Source organism: Bombina bombina, chromosome 8, assembly GCF_027579735.1.
Source record: "Bombina bombina isolate aBomBom1 chromosome 8, aBomBom1.pri, whole genome shotgun sequence".
Taxonomy (NCBI): Eukaryota; Metazoa; Chordata; class Amphibia; order Anura; family Bombinatoridae; genus Bombina; species Bombina bombina.
In genome coordinates this window covers 132,341,492-132,366,081 of record NC_069506.1, presented here as the reverse complement: position 1 = coordinate 132,366,081, position 24,590 = coordinate 132,341,492, and the positions used below count along the sequence as shown (strand labels likewise).

Sequence of the window (24,590 nt, the reverse complement as noted above, 5' to 3'; positions counted from 1 at the left end):
TTTAAACCTGAAAACTGGCTGGGTTGTGAATTGCTGATTCCCTATGCAGGACATTGTTCATCTGATATTAACCTTGGTACACTGTTGGTACCGTAACATAGGATACCAAACCAGCGAAAAATTTGGCGTCGCCGGCTTTTGCGGGCGATGCTGCATATCGGATCAGGCCCACAGTCGGGTTATCGCATGAGCAATAGTTTGTTTTTTATTTGCGCCCTCTATTGAAATCTATGGGGAGAAGTTAGAGCGATCACAATATCCGAAGTACAACTGTTTTTAATTTGTAATAATAAAAGTTTACTTCTGACGGTGTTTGTGGGTAAGCTAAAGCGCTTAATATCACATTACTTGTAATCTGTACCAAAATAAGTAAATACAAATCTATAGTGAACAAGTTCCATAATTTCAGTTCCATTGCATCATATTAATTTATTCATATGGGAGCAAACACCCCCAAAGACCAATACTGTTATTGCATAAATACACAAGCAAAATCATAATAGAGTGTGCATGCTGCACGAAAAGTAAATTAATCATCTAATTCTTACATGGGAGCTATACTTCATAAATTTGCTTAGCCTGAGTAAAGTAGTCTGAACTGGATTCAAGTTACTTTTTTTTTTCTTTGTTAATTTTGTTTTGTTTTACCTTTGTGCAACAGATATACAGATAACAATATAAAATGCAGGTAAGATTCAGTTCTTTGAAAATGGTATACGTTAAGGTTTTTTTATTATCAGTTTATATTTTTTTTTTTATAAATATAATTTCAAATGTATGAGCCTAAAATATATTACAATAACAAAGCAAAAAAAAATGCTCACTTTAGACTTCACTTGTGAAATAGTCTCCAAATTAAACTCACCATACACATCTAATTTAAATGTGACACAGCAAATTCAAATTTGATCATACTGCAGTTGACAATGATGAATTAAACACAATAATAATTTTAATGTATTTTACATCTGAAAACAACAGTGTGTAACAAAATAACATTGCTTCATCATCTTTTTTTAAATAATATTTTTCTAAACATGCTATAGAAGTCAGAGAAGAGAAAGAAAACATAAAATTATTGTACTGTAATTTATTGGTTCTTCTAAAAGAGCTTTAAGATGGCAATAAATTACACTAGCCATTCTTTCTGTGCTAAATAATTACCCTTGCCCCGGCGAGATGTAGTATGCTCATTCAAGACTGATTAGGAGATTTTGGGCGGGTCTGTTAAAAAGGACGCTAAACCCAAAAATTTTCTTTCATGATTCAGATAGAGAATACAATTGTTAACAACATTCAAATTTACTTCTATTATCTAATTTGCTTCATTCTTTACATATCCTTTGTTAAAGAAATAGCAATGCACATGGGTGAGGCAATCACACGAGGCATCTATGTGCGGCCACCAATTAGCAGCTACTGAGCCTATCTAGATATGATTTTCAGCAAAGGATATCAAGAGAATTAAGCAAATTATATAATAGAAGCAAATTAGTTGAAGCAAGTTGGTTAAAATTGCTTGCTGTTTTAGAATGATGAAAGAAAGAATTTGGGTTTCATGTCCCTTTAACATTTACAAAAATAATTTATCAACTCAGAATTAAGTACAATAAACTGAAATCCTTTTTCACTAATCACTTTTCACCACCAATAAAATAAAATAGTGCATTTTTAATGTGACATATATTATTAGTGCATGATAGCATGTATATTTTTAATAGCATATATGAGTTAGCTTTCTCAAAAAGGTGGTTTAAAGGGATAGTAAAGTCCAAATTAAACTTTCATGATTTAGATAAGGCATGTCATTTCAAACAACTTTCTAATTTACTTTTATCATAACATTTGCTTTGTTCTCTTGTTATTCTTAGTTGAAAGCTAAACAGGTAGGCTCATATGCTAATTTCTAAACCCTTGAAGAATGCCTCTTAAATGCATTTGACAGTTTTTCACAGCTAGAGGGTGTTAGTTCATGTGTTTCATATAGATAACACTGCTCATGCACGTGCAGTTATTTAAGAGTCAGCACTAATTGCCTGAAATGCAAGTCTGTCAAAAGATCTGAGATAAGGAGGCAGTATGCAGAAGCTTAGATACAAGGTAATTACAGAGCTAAACAGTATATTTCTATAACAGTGTTGGTTATGCAAAATGGGAGAATGATAAATAAAGGGATTATCTATCTTTTTAAACAATAACATTTTTGGTGTTTGCTATCTCTTTAAGTAACCTAATTAATGGTAAAAGAACCAGACACTAGGATTTCATACTGTTAAATAACAAGGCTCTATTGGGCTAGTATGATAAAATCTTGTAAAGTTTATATGAATAGAGAGCAAAAGAGAGAGAGCGCCTGATAGTGTAATATCGTCAAGGTCAAGCAAGGTACAGGTATAAAAAAATCTCTGCCAAATGGATACTCACAAAGAGCTTGGCACTCGCAAGTAGTGCATGTAGGCGGGCTGACCTTTATACAGTAGTCAGTACACTGAATCTATGGTGGTCGTATCAGAGATCTGTAGTGATAGAAACAGAAAACACAGAAGACCAATAGTGCAATATCGTCTGGAACCGAAATGGACACAGCATAGGATACAGGGTCAGCAAGGTGTATACTCACAATGGAGTTGGCACTCCCAAGTAGTGCATTAAGGCAGGCTGACCTTCATACAGCAGTCAGCACGCTGATGGTTAATAGCTGTAGTTGGTGGCTGTAGCTGTTATCGGTCTCGGCTTGTCCTCTGCTCACCGGTGTGTGTGTTGAATATTCAGCTATAGCTGGGCTGTTTAGCTGTAGAAAGTGGGTCTTTAAGGTATGCTGTGAACACACCAAAATATGCACCTGCGGCACGTCACAGGCCTCAGGAGACACAGTGCATATAAAATAATAAGCCACTAGAAATGAGTGACTGAAAAGTATTTATAAAAGAAAATATATTTGAAATAAGGAAGTCAGCGGACAAACTGTTAAATAAAAATAATAAAAAGGGTTTTTATTTAAGAGCTATAACAACGCGTTTCTCGGCCGATAAAAGCTCACTGGCCGTTTCATCAGGTAAGTGTATAGGTATAGCGGGAAAACCACATTTAAAAATACATAGGAAGGTCACGATTGGTTAAAACATCCACCAATAGCTGACCCAACATATCGTTACATTTAAAATACAATATTTCGCTGACTTCCTAACAAAATAATTTCGTTACATATAATAAGAAAAAGAAAAATTGTGTATGCATGGAAACAATGTTGAAAAATGTGATTTAAAAACCACGAACAAAAAACATTTTGTTCTATAGCTGAATGATGAGCTACTCGTTACTATCCTGTCTTAGAGATGGTCAAAAAATTGTAGGGACAAATGAGGCCACATAAACCATAGAAAAATAACATCCAATTTGTAATTCTACTGCTTTGGTAGTATATTAAAATACTACCGGTTTTAATAGAGTCTTAAAAGTCATGTACTGATGTAAGTCGTTGTATTAAGAATGACCATAATGAGTGTGTTATGTGAGATAGAGTTCTTGTACCTTTCATACATGGTACAATATAACTGATTCTATGTGTTATTGATAATAAAAAATGGTATATATTTATTGTGTTTAATTTGAAAACATCACATTGCGAAGAAAAATATAATATATTATGCCTGTGTAGAATATGCAGATGATAGTGTAAGTAATTTAATAAAATTATGTTTATTAGTTAAATGCTGCCAAATCCAAGTTAGAATTAAGCCCTGAAGGCCACAGAGTATTCAACTTGTGAATCCAAAAGGTTTCACGTTGTCTTAATTTAATAATTCTGTTGTAATCTGTTGAAGGGGGTATATAGTCTATGGGATAAAATTTGAAAATTTCAGGATTGCCCTGATGTTTGTTCAGGCAATGTTCTGGTATACTATGTTTGATTTTTTTCTTTTTGCAATTTTTGCAATTGCGTAGATGTTCCCCCCACCTGGTTCTTGCTTTTCTTGAGGTGCGACCCACGTACTGGGCCCCACATATACATTCCAGGACATAAATTACAAAGATGGAATTGCAATTAAAGAATTTTTTGATAGGAAAAATTTCCCCAGTTATTTTTGAGGTAAAATTTTTCATACCAGATGGTATGTATTTGCAAGTATTACAGCCTCTTTTTCCACATTTGTAGACTCCTATATGACTAAGGAAATTTGTGTTATTATTGGAATTTTTGTTGCAAAAAATGTGTTTCACTTTTTTACTGGGAGCTAGCTTACTCCTCAGAGTAGGAGCCCTAGTATATACGATTTTTGGATAACTATCTACTAAATTTTTTAAAATGGGGTCTCTGAGTATTATTGGCCAATGTTTGTTAAGAATATGTCTTATCTGTTTATAATTGTTATTGTATTGGGTGATAAACAATGGTTTTGCTGAAAAATTATCATTCTCTCTTTTTTTATTATGAGTCTTATTTTTGTTAAGTAAGGTATCCCTATCTAGAGATCTAGCCTTGTCTCTACAGGTTGTCAAAAGGTCATTAGGATAACCTTTGTCAAGGAACCTTTGATAGATGATTTCACTCTGAAGATCAAAGGATTCTAGCGATGAGCAATTACGTCAAATTCTTTCGAATTGACTGTAGGGGATGTTTGATAGCCAGTTTATATGATGATTACTTTTGAAATTTAAATAACTATTGCTATCTACTTTCTTGAAAAATGTTTTTGAACAAAGATTTCCTAACTGGTCCCAACTCAGTGTCAAATCTAAAAAGTCTATTGTCTGCTTATTTATATCAGCAGTGAATGACAAACCAAAATCATTTTGGTTAAGGGAAGCAGCAAACAGTGTTGCTGAGGGAAGGTCTCCTCGCCATAGGAAAATCAGGTCGTCTATGTAGCGACCATAGAACACCAGACTCGCCCCAGCTGAGGAATTATAGATGTAAATATCCTCAAAAATGCCCATAAAGATGTTGGCAAAGCTAGGGGCGAATCTGGTGCCCATGGCCGTACCCTTGGTTTGTAGGTAAAATAAATCCTGAAACATAAAATAATTATGTTGTAAAATGAATCTAATACATTCAATGATATATTCTTTTTGAAAGTAAGGCATATAGTGATCTTCATTTAGTTTTAGCATGATTGTCTGTAAGCCTAATTCATGAGATATATTGGAATAGAGAGAGCTAACGTCACAGGTTATCCATATTAAGTCGCCATTATTTTTGAGGTCCTTAATTTTATTGAGTAGATAGGTGCTGTCTTTAATGTAAGATCTAAGGCCAACAACATGTTTCTGTAAAAAAAGATCAATGTAATACGATAAATTATATGTTAAATTGTCTATCCCTGCGATTATTGGTCGGCCCGGGGGGTGTTTTTGATCCTTATGGATTTTTGGCAAATGGTAATAATGTGCTACACTTGGGTTGCTAACTTTAAGAAAGTTTCTTTCGTCTTTATTTAGAATATTCAGATTGGAACCTCTTTCAATCAAAGCATGATATTCTTTTAAAAAAATAGGTGTGGGGTCTGTTTCTAGGACTCTATAGTAATTGTTATCATTCAGAATCCGTTTGGCTTCTGATAAGTAATCACAAAAATCTTGTATCACTATTCCTCCTCCCTTGTCAGCATCCCGTATGATGATATTCGGGTTGTCTGCAAGGGAGGAGACTGCCTTTCTTTCACCTTGTAATTTGTAAAAATTCTTTTTTGATGACTTCAGAGAAATTTTTTCAAGATCGTCGATTACTAAATTATGGTAAATTTCAACATACTGGCTACATCCCAATGGAGGAGAGAATGATGATTTCATTTTTACGTCAGTATGAATGACACTTTCAAAAAGTTGATCAGTGAGAGAATTTATAGAGCCTAGGGTAGAAATAATTCTTTCTCCCATATTCATATTATCAGTCAGAATGCAGATAGTGTCGTTTTCTAGAAGATTATGTTTTTTTAAATTTTTTTGGGCAAAATATTTTTGCAGGGATAATTTCCTGGTAAATCTATTTAGGTCTACAAAAAGGTTAAAAATATTGTGGGGATTGGGTGGACAAAATGATAAACCCTTATGAAGAATTCTTTTTTCCTCTATGGATAAAGTGTGTGATGATAAATTGAAAATACCTTTATCTAATTTGTTGTGTTTTTCTTTCTTGGTGGCAATACCTCTCCCTCTTGTGCCTCTTGGTCTAAATGAAAGGGTCTTTTTCTGGGATTTGGTTCTTCTATTATAACTCTTCGTTGATGTGGGGCATGTTCTAAAAAAGGCGAGGATGCGGAGGTAGTATTGTTTCTAGATATATGTTCTGTGAACACATTGTCCTCTGAAACAGAGGACAAAGGGTGAAAGCGATTCGAGTGAACATATTGATTCTGGTTTGGGTTATAATTAGTCTTGGAATGATTATCTTTGTAAGTGTGAGAATTGGTTTGAATGGGGGAATCATAATTCTGGTAGTTGTCAAATCTGCTGTTCTCTCTAAATTGTCTTTTATTACCATAATAGGAATTATCATTATAAGTCCTATGGTTGTCATAATGATTCCTGGGTGGATAGTAAGATTGGTGGGGAGATTGTTGTCTGTGCCAAGTGTCATATTGATTATCATTGTATCTGTTGTGGTATTGTGCATTGTGTTGTTCCCTATCCCTGTGTATGTATGTATTGGATTTTCTGTAATAATTGGTTGGTTTAGTATGATAATGGTTATTTGATTTGTAATTCTCCTTATAGATCCTATTATTATTTCTATGGTGAACCGTGGTCCAAGATCCACCTGGTTCAGATCTGTTTATTCTGTGTGGGGCATTTGTCTCTGTAGGTTGGTCTATATCATATGATCTATGATCTGTGTTTCTTTGATTCTCAGAGTTCTGTGTTTCTGAGTTAGAAGGTTGTGTACGATTGTAACTATATATTCTATCATTGATGTAATCCTCATTGTCCCTTAAATAACAAGGCTCTATTGGGCTAGTATGATAAAATCTTGTAAAGTTTATATGAATAGATTTAAAAAGTAATTAAAAAAAAAAGAGTTAACTATTTTATAATTGTAAACAGATATTTGTCACTTTCCTGGTCTAAGCAATTTTCCAGACTGATAGATATACTTTTTTTCTTTGCCTCTAATCATCTGTATTAAAAGTAAGTTTAGATTTCTTATGTTTAATTTGATATCACATATGCAGTAAGAACTAAATACACTTTTGTTTTTATTCTTATTATTTTAATTAGTAGAATCATTAAGCATAACCTAAAAATAAAAGAAATCATATTAATAAAAGCAAAAAAAAAAAAAGGAGTGTAAACCACAATACATTTTTTTGTGTGTATATTCAATACTGATTTAAAAAAAAAAAGCTTTTTCAATTCAATTATACAGCAGACAGGATATCAGCTTCAATTCTTTTTGGTGTGGTCTTTAATCTTTTCCTGTTGTTAAAACAAACATGTGATTGATAATATTTTATTATTACACTAGGCAGTTAATTTGTATTATATATATTATTATTTTTTGATATGTGCACAAATATTTGTTTGTGGTTTTATTACATTTGATCACTTTTTGTTTTGATTTATTATAACCTAAATATAAGTGTATCCTAGCAGGGTGTGAAATAAATTAAAAAAAAAAAAAAAATATATATATATATATATATGTACATACATACAAGGAATCCACACTCATTGGACTTAAATCAGCAGAAACAAAACTTTAAAATGTATTGGTAAAGTTTCGGGGACCACAATCCAGGTCTGGCATTCTGGTTGGTCTGAAGAAGGGGATTGTGGTTCCTGAAACATCTAAATACAAAAGTGACACCACCTGCTCTGCAAATATATAGAATATAGACCTAGCACCACAAACTGTAAGGTCCCTAAAGCCTCACAAAACACAATACAATATACCAAAGAAAGTGGGCGCCTAAACAGCTAGGGCGCGATCCGATATAGATCGCAGTTTGCGGCGCAAGCGAGGGAACCGGCGTCGCCCGCAGTTTCAGCTCGCAACTCGAGCTATCCCATATAGGTCGCCGTCAGATGCTAACGTGCCGTAAGTCTGACAAACCAGCGATGTCCAGAAATCTGCGCAAGTACAAATTTCTGGCGTCGCCAGTGACTTGCGCCACGTTAGAATCTGCCGGTGCCTATAAAACCTGACTATAGTCTAAAACACCCGCACTGTCTAACACGCCTCCTAAACATAGCCCGCACTGTCTAACACGCCTCCCTAACATAGCCCGCATTGTCTAACCCTCTATCCGCTATCCCCCCTCACTAGCCTAACAATAAAAAAGCTATTAACCCCTAAACCGCCGCTCCCGTACCCCGCCGCCAGCTATATTATATCTATAACCCCCTAAAGTGAGCCCCTAACACCGCCGCCATCTATATTAAAATTATTAACCCCTAATGTAAGCCCCTTACACCGCCGCCATCTCTATTAAAATGATTAACCCCTAATTTAATCTACCTACCCCGCCGCCAGCTATATTATCTATATTAACCCTAAGTATATTATAGTTAATATAGTTATTACATTATATATATTAACTATATTAACCCTAATTATATTAGGGTTAATATAGTTAATATAGTTACTATAGTATTTATATTAACTATATTAACTCTATCTAACCCTAACACCCCTAACTAAATTTATATTAAATTAATCGAATTCATTTATAAACTAAAATATTCCTATTTAAATCTAAATACTTACCTATAAAACAAACCCTAAGATAGCTACAATATAATTAATAATTACATTGTAGCTATGTTAGGGTTAATATTTATTTTACAGGTAAATTGTTAATTATTTTAACTAGGTATAATAGATATTAAATAGTTATTAACTATTTAATATCTACCTAGTTAAAATAATTACCCAATTACCTGTAAAATAAATCCTAACCTAAGTTACAAATACACCTACACTATCAATAAATGTAATAAACTACAAACATCTATCTAAAAATACAATTAAATTAACTAAACTAAATTACAAAAAAAAAAAAAACACTAAATTACAAAAAATAAAAAAAAGATTACAAGATATTTAAGCTAATTACACCTATTCTAAGCCCCCTAATAAAATAATAAACCCACAAAATAAAAAAAATTCCCTGCCCTATTCTAAATTAAACAAATTTCAAAGCTCTTTACCTTACCAGCCCTTAAAAGGGCCTTTTGTGGGGCATGCCCCAAAGAATTCAGCTCTTTTGCATACAACAAATACAATCCCCCCCCCCATTACAACCCACCACCCACATACCCCTATTCTAAAACCACCCAAACCCCCCTTAAAAAAGCCTAACACTACCCCCCTGAAGATCTCCCTACCTTGTCTTCACCACACCGGGCCGAACTCCTGATCCGATCCGGGCGATGTCTTCCTCCAAGCGGCAAAGAACAATTCTTCCTCCGGCGATGTCTTTCTCCAAGCGGCAAAGAAGAATTCTTCCTCCGGCGACCTCTTCCTCCAAGCGGCAGCAAAGTCTTCATTCTTCCGGCGGCATCTTCAATCTTCTTTCTTCGCTCCGCCGCCGCGGAGCATCCATCCTGGCCGACTGCTGTACTTGGAATGAGGTACCTTTAAATGACGTCATCCAAGATGGCGTCCGCCGAATTCCGATTGGCTGATAGGATTCTATCAGCCAATCGGAATTAAGTTAGAAAAATCTGATTGGCTGATTGAATCAGCCAATCAGATTCAAGTTCAATCCGATTGGCTGATCCAATCAGCCAATCAGATTGAGCTCGCATTCTATTGGCTGTTCCGATCAGCCAATAGAATGCGAGCTCAATCTGATTGGCTGTTCGGATCAGCCAATCGGATTGAACTTGAATCTGATTGGCTGATTCAATCAGCCAATCAGATTTTTCTAACTTAATTCCGATTGGCTGATAGAATCCTATCAGCCAATCGGAATTCGGCGGACGCCATCTTGGATGACGTCATTTAAAGGTACCTCATTCCAAGTACAGCAGTCGGCCAGGATGGATGTTCCGCGGCGGCGGAGCGAAGAAAGAAGATTGAAGATGCCGCCGGAAGAATGAAGACTTTGCTGCCGCTTGGAGGAAGACGTCGCCGGAGGAAGAATTCTTCTTTGCCGCTTGGAGGAAGACATCGCCGGAGGAAGAATTGTTCTTTGCCGCTTGGAGGAAGACATCGCCCGGATCGGATCAGGAGTTCGGCCCGGTGTGGTGAAGACAAGGTAGGGAGATCTTCAGGGGGGTAGTGTTAGGCTTTTTTAAGGGGGGTTTGGGTGGTTTTAGAATAGGGGTATGTGGGTGGTGGGTTGTAATGGGGGGGGGGATTGTATTTGTTGTATGCAAAAGAGCTGAATTCTTTGGGGCATGCCCCACAAAAGGCCCTTTTAAGGGCTGGTAAGGTAAAGAGCTTTGAAATTTGTTTAATTTAGAATAGGGCAGGGAATTTTTTTTTATTTTGGGGGTTTATTATTTTATTAGGGGGCTTAGAATAGGTGTAATTAGCTTAAAAATCTTGTAATCTTTTTTTTATTTTTTGTAATTTAGTGTTTTTTTTTTTTTGTAATTTAGTTTAGTTTATTTAATTGTATTTTTAGATAGATGTTTGTAGTTTATTAAATTTATTGATAGTGTAGGTGTATTTGTAACTTAGGTTAGGATTTATTTTACAGGTAATTGGGTAATTATTTTAACTAGGTAGATATTAAATAGTTAATAACTATTTAATATCTATTATCCCTAGTTAAAATAATTAACAATTTACCTGTAAAATAAATATTAACCCTAAGATAGCTACAATGTAATTATTAATTATATTGTAGCTATCTTAGGGTTTATTTTATAGGAAAGTATTTAGATTTAAATAGGAATATTTTAGTTTATAAATGAATTAGATTAATTTAATATAAATTTAGTTAGGGTTAGATAGAGTTAATATAGTTAATATAAATACTATAGTAACTATATTAACTATATTAACCCTAATATAATTAGGGTTAATATAGTTAATATATATAATGTAATACCTATATTAACTATAATATACTTAGGGTTAATATAGATAATATAGCTGGCGGCGGGGTAGGTAGATTAAATTAGGGGTTAATCATTTTAATAGAGATGGCGGCGGTGTAAGGGGCTTACATTAGGGGTTAATAATATTAATATAGCTGGCGGCGGTATAGGGGGATTAGATTAGGGGTTAATAATTTTTATATAGGTGGCGGCGGTGTAAGGGGTCAGATTAGGGGATAGATAAGGTAGATGGCGGCGGTTTTAGGGGCTCACAGTAGGGGGTTAGTTTATGTAGATGGCGGCGGGGTCCGGGAGCGGCGGTTTAGGGGTTAATAACTTTATTAGGGATTTCGGGGGGGGGATCGCGGTTGACAGGTAGATAGACATTGCGCATGCGTTAGGTGTTAGGTTTTATTTAGCAGATCGCGGTTGACAGGGAGATAGACATTGCGCATGCGTTAGGTGTTAGGTTTATTTTCTAGTTAGTTTAGGGAGTTACGGGGCTCCAATAGTCAGCGTAAGGCTTCTTACGGCTGCTTTTTGTGGCGAGGTGAAAATGGAGTAAGTTTTCTCCATTTTCGCCACGTAAGTCCTTACGCTGCATATTGGATACCAAACTGCACTGGTTTGGTATACCTGCCTATGGCCCAAAAAACTACGGGCGACGGCAGAAATATATGCGCGTAACTTCTAGGTTACGCCGTATATAGGATACCAAATCAGCGTAAATATTGGCGTCGCCGGCTTTTGCGGGCGACGATTTATATCGGATCGACCCCCAGGTCAGTAAGAAGTACTATTAAAAAAGTATATACATAAAAGATAAATTTATTACAATCATATAATATATATATATAGTACCACAATGCAACATTAAAAATATTTTATACACACAATACACGCTGCAATTTCACCTCAGCAATCTCGAATTAACGTTAGCAGCAATCTCACATTAACGTTAGCAGCATTTAAATAAATGATAGCTATATTCTAAAAATGAGGCAATAATATGTACCAATATTGTGCAATCAAATACACAAATACTGTTCAAACTATTCAAACTATTTTGAACCCTGCTGCAGACAGAGTAGGTAAGTCTAAAAAAGTGAAAAAAATGCTAAGTGAAAAATTGCCAGGCAAATAAGAGGAAGAGTTTTTTGATTCAGTTCTAATCCAAAATTATGGTTATTGTAATCCAAAGACATGTAGCTGACCAGAGAAAAGTTAAAATGTACCTTTGATTTTGAGCTCCGAGTTTACAGATTTCCTGTACAAGTGGATATACCACTGAAGAACAGCTCTGGGATCCTGATGGTGTGTGCAACGGGAGAAAGCCGCTGAGCTCCGCTCCCTCTGCACTTCCTGCAATCCGCCCTCAGCTGTCTCACACGATCTTGTGGAATACTTTAATAACTATTTTAACATGAAGTTCATTACATATGATCCAAAATAATGATTTGGCTTTAAATATTAATATATGCATCTTTCTCTCTCTAAATGTAAATCAATATACATTTTTGCATAGAAAATTAGCACCTCTAGGCAAGTGCCCCGCTTATGATTCCCCAGTAAAACTACACATACATTGTTACCAATGCACCAGAGGATTCTGGGTAAGATATGCAAATTAGATATGCAAAATCTCCGTTTTTTTGCTTCACATACTGTTTTAACACAGCAATCCCTTAACAGGATTATTGCAACAACACAAAAATCACTCACTAGACAAGCTTGTTTCGTTCTTTTTAGAACTCGTCAGTAGGAGATAGATTTCTGGTTGTTGCATTGGTAAAGCTAATTTCAGGGTTAAATCAAAATTCAGTAAAATTATGGGGGAGATAAAAATCTGAGATTAAAATTCTCCATGTCTCAAAAGTAAATCAATATAAATTTTTGCATAGAAAATTAGCACATCTAGGCAAGTACCCCGCTTACGATTCCCCAGTAAATCTCCACATACATCTCTCTAAATAGGAAGAAGTTGATTCCTTAAGATCCATGAGCATTATATCAGGGCTATTGGAGCTTCAAAGGTTTACCATCATCATCATCCTTCTGTTGAAAAGTTGTGCAAGGCTGCCATGTGCACTTCCTTGCACACTATTATGAAGCTCTACCAATTCAAAGTGCTTGGCCAGTGCCAGAAGGCATATATGGCTGATTTACAAATGTCACTCTATCGTTACAAGTTGTAAGTAAATGGGACCGCACTCGTTGGGTTAGCGCAACTTAAAGAGACAGTTTACTAAAACATTTTTTCCCTTAAATTTGTTCCCAATGATTCACTTTACCTGCTGGAGTGTATTAAATTGTTTACAAGTATTTCCTTTACCCTTATATTGGCATTTGAAATAGTTGATTTAGCCTGTGGTATCCCCACCTATTCTGAAAGTTTATGTCCTTAGGTCCAAGCTATAGATTAACTGTGTAAACACAGACAGCAGAATAAATTACACTACCAGTGGGGTATAGAAGAGATAAGGTAATAAAATGTTAATTTTGCATTGTTCTTTCCAAGTATTGGTCTTTGGTTTATGGACAGATATAAGATAAAGAAGCCTGTATATGTACACAATGTGATAAAGTAATGAGATCTGATTATACCTACAAGCCCAACCCATTTTATTAGGTTGTGGCTTTAAAATACAAAATCAACTTTAAAGCTAAAAATAAAACCCACCCAATAAACCCTTAAAAAAACCTAACACTAACCCCCGAAGATCCACTTACAGTTTTTGAAGACCGGACATCCGTCCTCAACGAAGCCTAGAGAAGTCTTCATCTAAGCGGCAAGAAGTCCTCAACGAAGCCGGGAGAAGTCTTCATCCAAGCGGCAAGAAGTCGTCCTCCAGACGGGCAGAAGTCTTCATCCAGACGGCATCTTCTATCTTCATCCTTCCGATGTGGAGCGGCTCCATCCTCAAGACATCCGTCGCGGAGCATCCTCTTCTTCCGACAGCTCTTCAAGAATGAATTCTCCTTTAAATTATGTCATCCAAGATGGCGTCCCTTTAATTCCGATTGGCTGATAGAATTCTATCAGCCAATCGGAATTAAACATGAAAAAATCTTATTGGCTGATGCAATCAGCCAATAGAATTGACCTTCAATCCTATTGGCTGATCCAATCAGCCAATAGAATGCAAGCTCAATCCTATTGGCTGATTGCATCAGCCAATAGAATTGTTTCACCTTTAATTCCGATTGTCCAATCGGAATTCAAGGGACGCCACTTGGATGACATAATTTAAAGGAAAATTCATTCTTGAAGAGCCGTCAGAAGAAGAGGATGCTCCGCGCCGGATGTCTTGAAGATGGAGCCGCTCCGCATCGGAAGGATGAAGATAGAAGATGCCGTCTGGATGAAGACTTCTGCCCGTCTGGAGGATGACTTCTTGCCGCTTGGATGAAGACTTCTCCCGGATTCGTTGAGGATGGATGTCCGGTCTTCAAAAACTGTAAGTGGATCTTCAGGGGTTAGTGTTAGGTTTTATTAAGGGTTTATTGGGTGGGTTTTATTTTTAGCTTAGGGTTTGGGCTGAAAAAGAGCTAAATGCCCTTTTAAATAATAAACCTAAGATAGCTACAATGTAACTATTAGTTATTTTGTAGCTAGCTTAGGGTTTATTTTACAGGTAAGTATTTAGTTTTAAATAGGAATTATTTAGGTATTAATTGTAATTTTTATTTAGATTTATTTTAATTATGTTAAAGTTAGTGGGTGTTAGGGTTAGGGGTTAATAACTTTAGTATAGTGGCAGAGATTTTGGGGGCAGTAGATTAGGGGTTAATAATAGTAATGTAGGTTGCAGCGATGTTGGGGACAGCAGATTAGGGGTTAATAATATTTAACTAGTGTTTACGATACAGGAGTATGGCGGTTTAGGGGTTAATATGTTTATTATAGTGGCGGCGATGTCCGGAGCGGCAGATTAGGGGTTAATATTTTTATTATAGTGTTTGCGATGTGGGAGGGCCTCGGTTTAGGGGTTAATAGGTAGTTTACGGGTGTTAGTGTACTTTGTAGCACTTTATTTATGATTTTTTTGCTACAGCTTTGTAGCGTAAAGCCCATAACTACTGAATCTCAGTTTACGGTATGGATCTTGTAGTTATAGGCTGTACCACTCACTTTTTGGCCGGACAGGCAAACTTGTAATACCAGTGCTATGGAAGTCCCATTGAAAAATGACTTTTTGAAAGCTGCGGTAGTTACGTTGCGTTACGGCCAAAAGAGTGTGCGGTACAGATATACCTGCAAGACTCGTAATACCAGCGGTAGTGAAAAAGAGCCATAACGCTGCTTTTTCACCCATAACGCAAAACTCGTAATCTAGCCGAATGTTTTATATGGGTTGAAAGGTATTTGGTATATTCTATATGACAAGTATAAACACATATATAAACATACATATATGTATGTATACTTTGGAGCTCTTTCCACTAAGATACCTGAAAAAAAGAAAAATAATTTTTATTGAATATTAATATGAATTATGGTTTTTACTGTAAATATTTTACATTAGGATGTTCAATACAAAGAAAATGTTATTTGTATTTCTAAATAGTTATATATCTATCATCATATATCTATCTGTCTATCTATTTATCATAAATCTATCTGTCTATTTATATATCTATCCCTGTATATATTAATATAAATATATAAATAAAGATATATATTTTACAAAAATGTATCATAGATATAAATATTATATATATACAGGGATAGATAGATAGACTTTTCAAATGGTTTCCATTATGCAAGCGTCCAGTTATTAATTATGATCATGTAGATAGTTTATAAAACAAATCATCAACATCAGATCCATAACCCACATATTTTAATTTTGTTGAGGTCTACTCTGTATTTGTTAGCTATCATACGGCTAGATTTAGAGTTCTGCGGCCAAAGGGGTGCGTTAGCTACGCGTGTTTTTTTTCCCCTCACCTTTTAAATACCGCTGGTATTTAGAGTTCACAGAATGGCTGCCTTAGGCTCCAAAAGGGAGTGTAGAGCATAATTTACCGCCACTGCAACTCTAAATACCAGCGGTGCTTACGGACGCGGACAGCTTAAAAAACGTGCTTGTGCACGATTCCCCCATAGGAAACAATGGGGCAGTTTGAGCTGAAAAAAAACCTAACACCTGCAAAAAAGCAGCGTTCAGCTCCTAACGTGGCCCCATAGTTTCCTATGGGGAAACACTTCCTAAGTCTGCACCTAACACCCTAACATGAACCCCGAGTCTAAACACCCCTAGCCTTACACTTATTAACCCCTAATCTGCCGCCCCCGCTATCGCTGACCCCTGCATTACACAATTAACCCCTAATCTGCCGCTCCGTACACCGCCGCAACCTACATTATCCCTATGTACCCCTAATCTGCTGCCCCTAACACCGCCGACCCCTATATTATATTTATTAACCCCTAATCTGCCGCCCCCAACGTCGCCTCCACCTACCTACAATTATTAACCCCTAATCTGCCGACCGGACCTCACCGCTACTCTAATAAATGTATTAACCCCTAAAGCTAAGTCTAACCCTAACCCTAACACCCCCCTAAGTTAGATATAATTTAAATCTAACGAAATAAATTAACTCTTATTAAATAAATTATTCCTATTTAAAGCTAAATACTTACCTGTAAAATAAACCCTAATATAGCTACAATATAAATTATAATTATATTGTAGCTATTTTAGGATTAATATTTATTTTACAGGCAACTTTGTATTTATTTTAACCAGGTACAATAGCTATTAAATAGTTAATAACTATTTAATAGTTACCTAGTTAAAATAATTAAAAAATTACCTGTAAAATAAATCCTAACCTAAGTTACAATTAAACCTAACACTACACTATCAATAAATTAATTAAATACAATACCTACAAATAAATACAATTAAATAAACTAACTAAAGTACAAAAAATAAAAAAGAACTAAGTTACAAAAAATAAAAAAATATTTACAAACATATTAAAAATATTACAAAAATGTTAAGCTAATTACACCTACTCTAAGCCCCCTAATAAAATAACAAAGCCCCCCAAAATAAAAAAATGCCCTACCCTTTTCTAAAATAAAATTAGAAAAGCTCTTTTACCTTACCAGCCCTTAAAAGGGCCTTTTGTGGGGCATGCCCCAAAGAAAACAGCTCTTTTGCCTGGAAAAAAAAACATACAATACCCCCCCTCCAACATTACAACCCACAACCCACATACCCCTAATCTAACCCAAACCCCCCTTAAATAAACCTAACACTAAGCCCCTGAAGATCTTCCTACCTTATCTCCACCACGCCGGGTATCACCGATCGATCCAGGCTCCGATGTCTTGATCCAAGCCCAAGCGGGGGCTGAAGATGTCCATCCTCCTGCTGAAGTCTTGATCCAAGCCCAAGCGGGGGCTGAAGACGTCCATCCTCCGGCTGAAGTCTTGATCCAAGCGGCGAATGAAGAAGTCCATCTTCGGGCAGAAGTCTTCATCCTATCCGGGCAGAAGAGGACATCCGGACCGGCAAACATCTTCTATGTTCTTCCATCCGATGACGAGCGGCTCCATCTTCAAGAACTCCAGCGCGGATCCATCCTCTTCTTCCGACGACTAGACGACGAATGAAGGTTCCTTTAAGGGACGTCATCCAAGATGGCATCCCTCGAATTCCGATTGGCTGATAGGATTCTATCAGCCAATCGGAATTAAGGTACGAAAAATCTGATTGGCTGATGGAATCAGCCAATCAGATTCAAGTTCAATCCGATTGGCTGATCCAATCAGCCAATCGGATTGAACTTGAATCTGATTGGCTGAATCTGATTGGCTGATTAGGGGTTAATAAGTGTAGGTAGGTGTCGGCGAAGTTGAGGGGGGCAGATTAGGGGTTAATAAATATAATATAGGGGTTGGCGGTGTTAGGGGCAGCAGATTAGGGGTACATAGGGATAATGTAGGTGGCGGCGGTGTGCGGTCGGCAGATTAGGGGTTAAAAAAATTTAATAGAGTGGCAGCGATGTGGGGGGGCCTCGGTTTAGGGGTACATAGGTAGTTTATGGGTGTTATTGTACTTTAGAGCACAGTAGTTAAGAGCTTTATGAACCGGCGTTAACCCATAAAGCTCTTAACTCCTGGCTTTTTTCTGCGGCTGGAGTTTTGTCGTTAGATTTCTAACGCTCACTTCAGCCACGACTCTAAATACCAGCGTTAGAAAGATCCCATTGAAAAGATAGGATACGCAAATGGCGTAGGGGGATCTGCGGTATGGAAAAGTCGCGGCTGCAAAGTGAGCATTAGACCCTTTCCTGACTGACTCCAAATACCAGCGGGCGGTAAAAACCAGCGTTAGGAGCCTCTAACGCTGGTTTTGAGGGCTAACGCCAAACTCTAAATCTAGGTGTTAATGAGGTAATGATAGATAGATAGATTATAGATAGTATTTATTTACAATTCCAACATAAAGTTGGACAGGATACATACAACAGCCCTCATCAATGGAGGAATGTTGAAATGAATTCTTAAGAAATAAAAATAATCTTTTTTTGTATAATAGTTAAAATGGGTGAAAATACACAAATTAAAAACTCAGTGGTTTCTATGTCACAGAGACCAATGCTGAATATTCGATTGGCTACAGGTACTGACAGTTTCAATATATGAGAATGAATTAGAGGTGTAATGAATACACAGGAGGTTGGATTAACCATAAATCGGCTTAGGTTATTGCCCAGATAATATGGCACTATTAATATACAGGTGTAGTGACTTGATTTAGTTCATAAGTCACTAAACAGTTGGAGAACAAATTGAGAGGCTATATGTTCATAAAAAACAGTATTCTGTCATAAGCTAAATACATTATAAATGTCCAATGAATAATGAGGTATAATAAGAAGTAAGTATGGATATATATACAGGGAGTGCAGAATTATTAGGCAAATGAGTATTTTGACCACATCATCCTCTTTATGCATGTTGTCTTACTCCAAGCTGTATAGGCTCGAAAGCCTACTACCAATTAAGCATATTAGGTGATGTGCATCTCTGTAATGAGAAGGGGTGTGACATCAACACCCTATATCAGGTGTGCATAATTATTAGGCAACTTCCTTTCCTTTGGCAAAATGGGTCAAAAGAAGGACTTGACAGGCTCAGAAAAGTAAAAAATAGTGAGATATCTTGCAGAGGGATGCAGCACTCTTAAAATTGCAAAGCTTCTGAAGCGTGATCATCGAACAATCAAGCGTTTCATTCAAATTAGTCAACAGGGTCGCAAGAAGCGTGTGGAAAAACCAAGGCGCAAAATAACTGCCCATGAACTGAGAAAAGTCAAGCGTGCAGCTGCCAAGATGCCACTTGCCACCAGTTTGGCCATATTTCAGAGCTGCAACATCACTGGAGTGCCCAAAAGCACAAGGTGTGCAATACTCAGAGACATGGCCAAGGTAAGAAAGGCTGAAAGACGACCACCACTGAACAAGAAACACAAGCTGAAACGTCAAGACTGGGCCAAGAAATATCTCAAGACTGATTTTTCTAAGGTTTTATGGACTGATGAAATGAGAGTGAGTCTTGATGGGCCAGATGGATGGGCCCGTGGCTGGATTGGTAAAGGGCAGAGAGCTCCAGTCCGACTCAGACGCCAGCAAGGTGGAGGTGGAGTACTGGTTTGGGCTGGTATCATCAAAGATGAGCTTGTGGGGCCTTTTCGGGTTGAGGATGGAGTCAAGCTCAACTCCCAGTCCTACTGCCAGTTTCTGGAAGACACCTTCTTCAAGCAATGGTACAGGAAGAAGTCTGCATCCTTCAAGAAAAACATGATTTTCATGCAGGACAATGCTCCATCACACGCGTCCAAGTACTCCACAGCGTGGCTGGCAAGAAAGGGTATAAAAGAAGAAAATCTAATGACATGGCCTCCTTGTTCACCTGATCTGAACCCCATTGAGAACCTGTGGTCCATCATCAAATGTGAGATTTACAAGGAGGGAAAACAGTACACCTCTCTGAACAGTGTCTGGGAGGCTGTGGTTGCTGCTGCACGCAATGTTGATGGTGAACAGATCAAAACACTGACAGAATCCATGGATGGCAGGCTTTTGAGTGTCCTTGCAAAGAAAGGTGGCTATATTGGTCACTGATTTGTTTTTGTTTTGTTTTTGAATGTCAGAAATGTATATTTGTGAATGTTGAGATGTTATATTGGTTTCACTGGTAAAAATAAATAATTGAAATGGGTATATATTTGTTTTTTGTTAAGTTGCCTAATAATTATGCACAGTAATAGTCACCTGCACACACAGATATCCCCCTAAAATAGCTATAACTAAAAAAAAAAAAAAAACTACTTCCAAAACTATTCAGCTTTGATATTAATGAGTTTTTTGGGTTCATTGAGAACATGGTTGTTGTTCAATAATAAAATTAATCCTCAAAAATACAACTTGCCTAATAATTCTGCACTCCCTGTACTGCGGGTAGTACGTTTGTAAGGCACCTTCAAGATATCCTGGTTATGTCAAGGTTATTAAATAGTCCCACATAGGGGTACGTAAATGAACCTTAAACCAGGATATTCAAATACATAGAAGGATAAATGTGTGCAGCTGCTGTATAGGTGCTTACTAAGTCGTCTCTAATATATAAGTAGGCTGACCATATTGCCGCTTTAAGAAGGAACACATATGAAAAATACATATGTAAGGGTTCTTATACAAAACCATTTCTTTAAACAGCCCTGAAAACAGCCCTGACATATGTATTTTTCATATGTGTCCCTTTTTAAAGCGGCAATATGGTCAGCCTATATATAAGCCATCTGACTCTGTATGTGTGGATAGCAGCTGTACTAGTACAAAAGTAAAAAGCAGTTATTTATCATGGCTGCCTATCTGTAAATTGCCCACTATATACATTAATAGAGGAGATTGTACGTAGAAGCTGAGTATGAGAGCCACAGGTAGTGGATGGATATTAGTGTATATAACAGTTCTCCAGTGTCTGAATTTTATAGAAAAGGATTTTTTTAGCGTGAACTTGCTGACACTACAACCTACGTTTTAAATAAAATGCTCTATGATAGAGTAAAAGTATAAGTATATATATGCCACTTTACATTAGTCTAATCAATGATCACTGACAGACCGGGTCTAAGTCATGCAAACAAAACTTCTACTGGATAATCACTGGTTGTTTGTATATTTACTAATGTTAGAACCGCCTAATACGGTATGTGAATAATCAAGCTTTAAGTAACGATCCAACATGAGCTTATGGTTATGCAGTATATCTATTGCATCAATGGTCACTGGCAAATTATACAAATGTTAGCGTGAAAACCCTCTAATATAGTATGTATATCATTGAGCTTTGAATAGTGCTCCAACATGGATATTTCTATGTATAATATGCCTATTAGATCGATGGTTACCCGCTGACCATGTATTTACTGGCATAATAACCGCCTTGTTCGATATGTGTATGGTTGAGCTTAAAGTAATGCTCCAACAGGAACCCCTGTGCATGTAATGCACCTGTTTTATCCATGATCACTGTCGGATCTTATATTTGGCTTGTGTGGGAGACGCCTAATACGGTATGTAAATTATTGAGCTTTAATAATGCTCCAACATAGATAACCAGTATTTTTTATTTAAAAAGGGCACCCTATTACCCTCTAACCCCCTTAACATGTTTCGCCATATTGGCTTTTTCAAAACAGAGATAGATAGATAGATAGATGATTGATAGATATTATGAGACATAATGAAATGTGTTGTTTAATTTGATTTCCATATGTTGTATGACTATGTTTATTATAGTGAACATTTATTATATATTTTTTTATTTTGAACAGAATAATACAATGCCAAATTCATTTGGGACCACAGAGTTTATAATGCTTGGACTCTCAGATTTCCAAGAGCAACAAATCCTGCTATTTGTCTCATTTTTTGTCATGTATTTTTTAAATGTGTTGGGTAATATGACAATAATTTTACTCGTAAGGTTTGACAACAATCTACACACACCTATGTATTTTTTCTTAGGAAACCTGTCATTTGTTGATATGTGTTACACGTCCGCTATTGTACCAAAAATGCTAGCTAACATTGTCTCAGAAAAAAAAACTATTTCTCTTGTAGATTGTATTTTGCAGTTATATTTTTTTCTGTGTTTTGCCTGCACAGAATGTTTTATTCTGGCAGTAATGGCCTATGATCGATATGTTGCAATTTGTAACCCGCTGCATTACACTGTGATCATCAGCACAAGAGTATGTGTCATCCTTGTTATAAGTTCTTGGTTGACGGCTTCACTACATTCCCTGTTGCACAGTTTGATGGCATCAAGGCTGATATTTTGTGGGAACAATAAAATACAACACTTTTTCTGTGACATGGCTCCCCTTTTGAGGTTGGCTTGTTCTGACACCAGTCTAAACAAACTCTTGATATACACAGAGGGCGGATTACCTGTTTTAATTCCATTTACAATTGTGTTAATTTCCTATGTTCGTATTATTTCCGCCATTCTTCGGGTCAGCTCAACTGATGGAAGATCCAAAGCCTTCTCCACTTGTACCTCTCATCTTATAGTGGTCATTTTATTTTACGGGACTATTGCTTTTATGTACATGCGACCATCATCCAGCTTTTCTCTGAACTACGACAGAATTGTGAGTGTTGTATATACTGTTGTAGCACCTATGTTAAATCCCTTTATTTATAGTTTAAGAAATAAGGATGTAAAAGGATCAATGAAAAAACTCTTTATCAAGAGAAAATAACATTAAATACTAGCTTTTGTTTGCTGCTACATACATTAGACTATAGATTTGCTTTTATAGTATAATGAAATCAGGGCTCAACATTTCAAGTCCTAAGCTACTAGCCAGGACAAAATGTTACACAGCCCTTCTAATCCCATCCACACCACACACACTATTTCACCCCCCTCTTTACATATGTTTAGCCATTGTGAAACATTTCGTAATATTGTATTTATTTTATACCATGACCAATTAAATAATGCTACATACAGTAATAAATTAACAAAAATAAGTTCATAGCTGTTAGAAACATCAACTAGAGGTTCTTGGGAAGACAACAGCTGAATAGAAAAAGGAAGTTGTTGAAAATAGAGAGTACAGAAAGTGCTGACAGTCATGGAAAGTCATAGCAGACCTGGAGATTGTTTTTGTAATCATTATCTCTCCCTTCACGCTCTTAACTATCTTTCTCGACTCACTTCTCTTTTCAGTCTCTCTTTTTACCCTCACCCTTCTCTCTCAGGCCATATATTCTCTTTACACTTTTTCTTTCCCCTCTCTCATATCTCTTTTTCTCTATTCTCTCTTAACTCTACCTTCTTCTCCACTTTCACTTTTCTTCTGCAACATCTCTCTCTGCCCATTTTACCCTCTCAGAAGTAATAGTCTAAACACTAACACTGTTAGCCCTAGAGGAATAACATATCCTTGCACTTTCATGGCTATTTAATATCTCTTAGTTTAAGCACATAGCCCAAAATGTGTGTTTGTCAGTGCTGCAATAGGAATGTACATTCTGCAAATACAATGTGCCAACTTTGCTACTTACAACATGCCACCAGACTTCAGATTCAACATTCACTAACTTTCACTCGCCACCATTAAATTTCTACTCGCCAATGGCTAGTGGGCTAGTAGAAATTTTGAGCCCTGATTAAAATATGTACAGCTGTATAAATATTTTGTCTTCAGGAGCATTTGAAATTGAAGCCTTTAACCTATAAATTATTGGTATTTTTTCTTAGTATAGAGCATGTATTTCTGTACTATATAGAATCTTGCTTTCAAGTAGTATCATAAATAAATGAATGAACTGTATTTTGTATGATTTTTTTATTTGCTTTATATATAAGGTATATACAAGTCTGAATAAAAATGTGTATGATAGTGTTTTTTTTTCATCACTCTTATGCAGATAACTTTTTGCAGTGGTGGTCACTAGTGATGTGACTGATAATATGATAAATGTATGCAGACTGAGTAAGAGCTATGTGAGAGGGTGACAGTATGAGGAAGAAGGGGCCGAGAGCAGGGCCAGACTGGGGGGAAAAAAGCAGCCCTTGAAAAAATTAAAGACCAGCCCTATATTCTGTCAAGTCCATATACATACATACATATATGCAGCACAAGACACCATTTTGTATAATATTAAGATATATATATTTATATATATACTGTATAATATATGGAATAGGGCAAGAGGAGTTACCAGCGCTAAATTAAACCTAAATTAAACCTAATGTGTTGAGTGGACCGAAACTGTTAAAGAGAGTAGTGTAATGAAACTACGTGATTTTTCAAATGGTAGTGCAGCTTGAAATGATTAAAGTGTACCCTTGTCACTTATAGAAATGTAAATATAAAAGAGAAAAACAATCATATACAGGATTCAGCGCAACAATTACCATATATAAATTATTGGTCTATTATAAAGCATTTAGTGCTAACAAAGTCTTAGTATAAAGATACTTTTCGTTGAAACGAAAAGCCTACAGAGTCTTTTCTGTTTCCAATCTTAGTGTTGAATATGATCTACAGCATTCA

General features: G+C 36.3%; 1 protein-coding gene across 2 annotated transcripts; it reads left to right on the top strand.

Moving 5' to 3' along the window:
• Positions 1 to 19,446: 19,446 nt before the first annotated feature.
• LOC128638032 (olfactory receptor 1361-like) lies at positions 19,447 to 22,784 on the top strand. Of its 2 annotated transcripts, XM_053689905.1 has the most exons (2): positions 19,447 to 19,645; positions 21,888 to 22,784. In XM_053689905.1, the coding sequence occupies exons 1-2, from the start codon at positions 19,571 to 19,573 to the stop codon at positions 22,782 to 22,784; spliced, it is 972 nt and encodes a 323-aa protein (XP_053545880.1). In that variant the 5' UTR covers positions 19,447 to 19,570. The 2 variants fall into 2 exon arrangements, with proteins under 2 accessions (XP_053545880.1, XP_053545881.1); XM_053689906.1 differs by lacking the exon at positions 19,447 to 19,645 and having other exon boundaries at positions 21,861 to 22,784.
• The last annotated feature ends 1,806 nt before the right edge of the window (positions 22,785 to 24,590 follow it).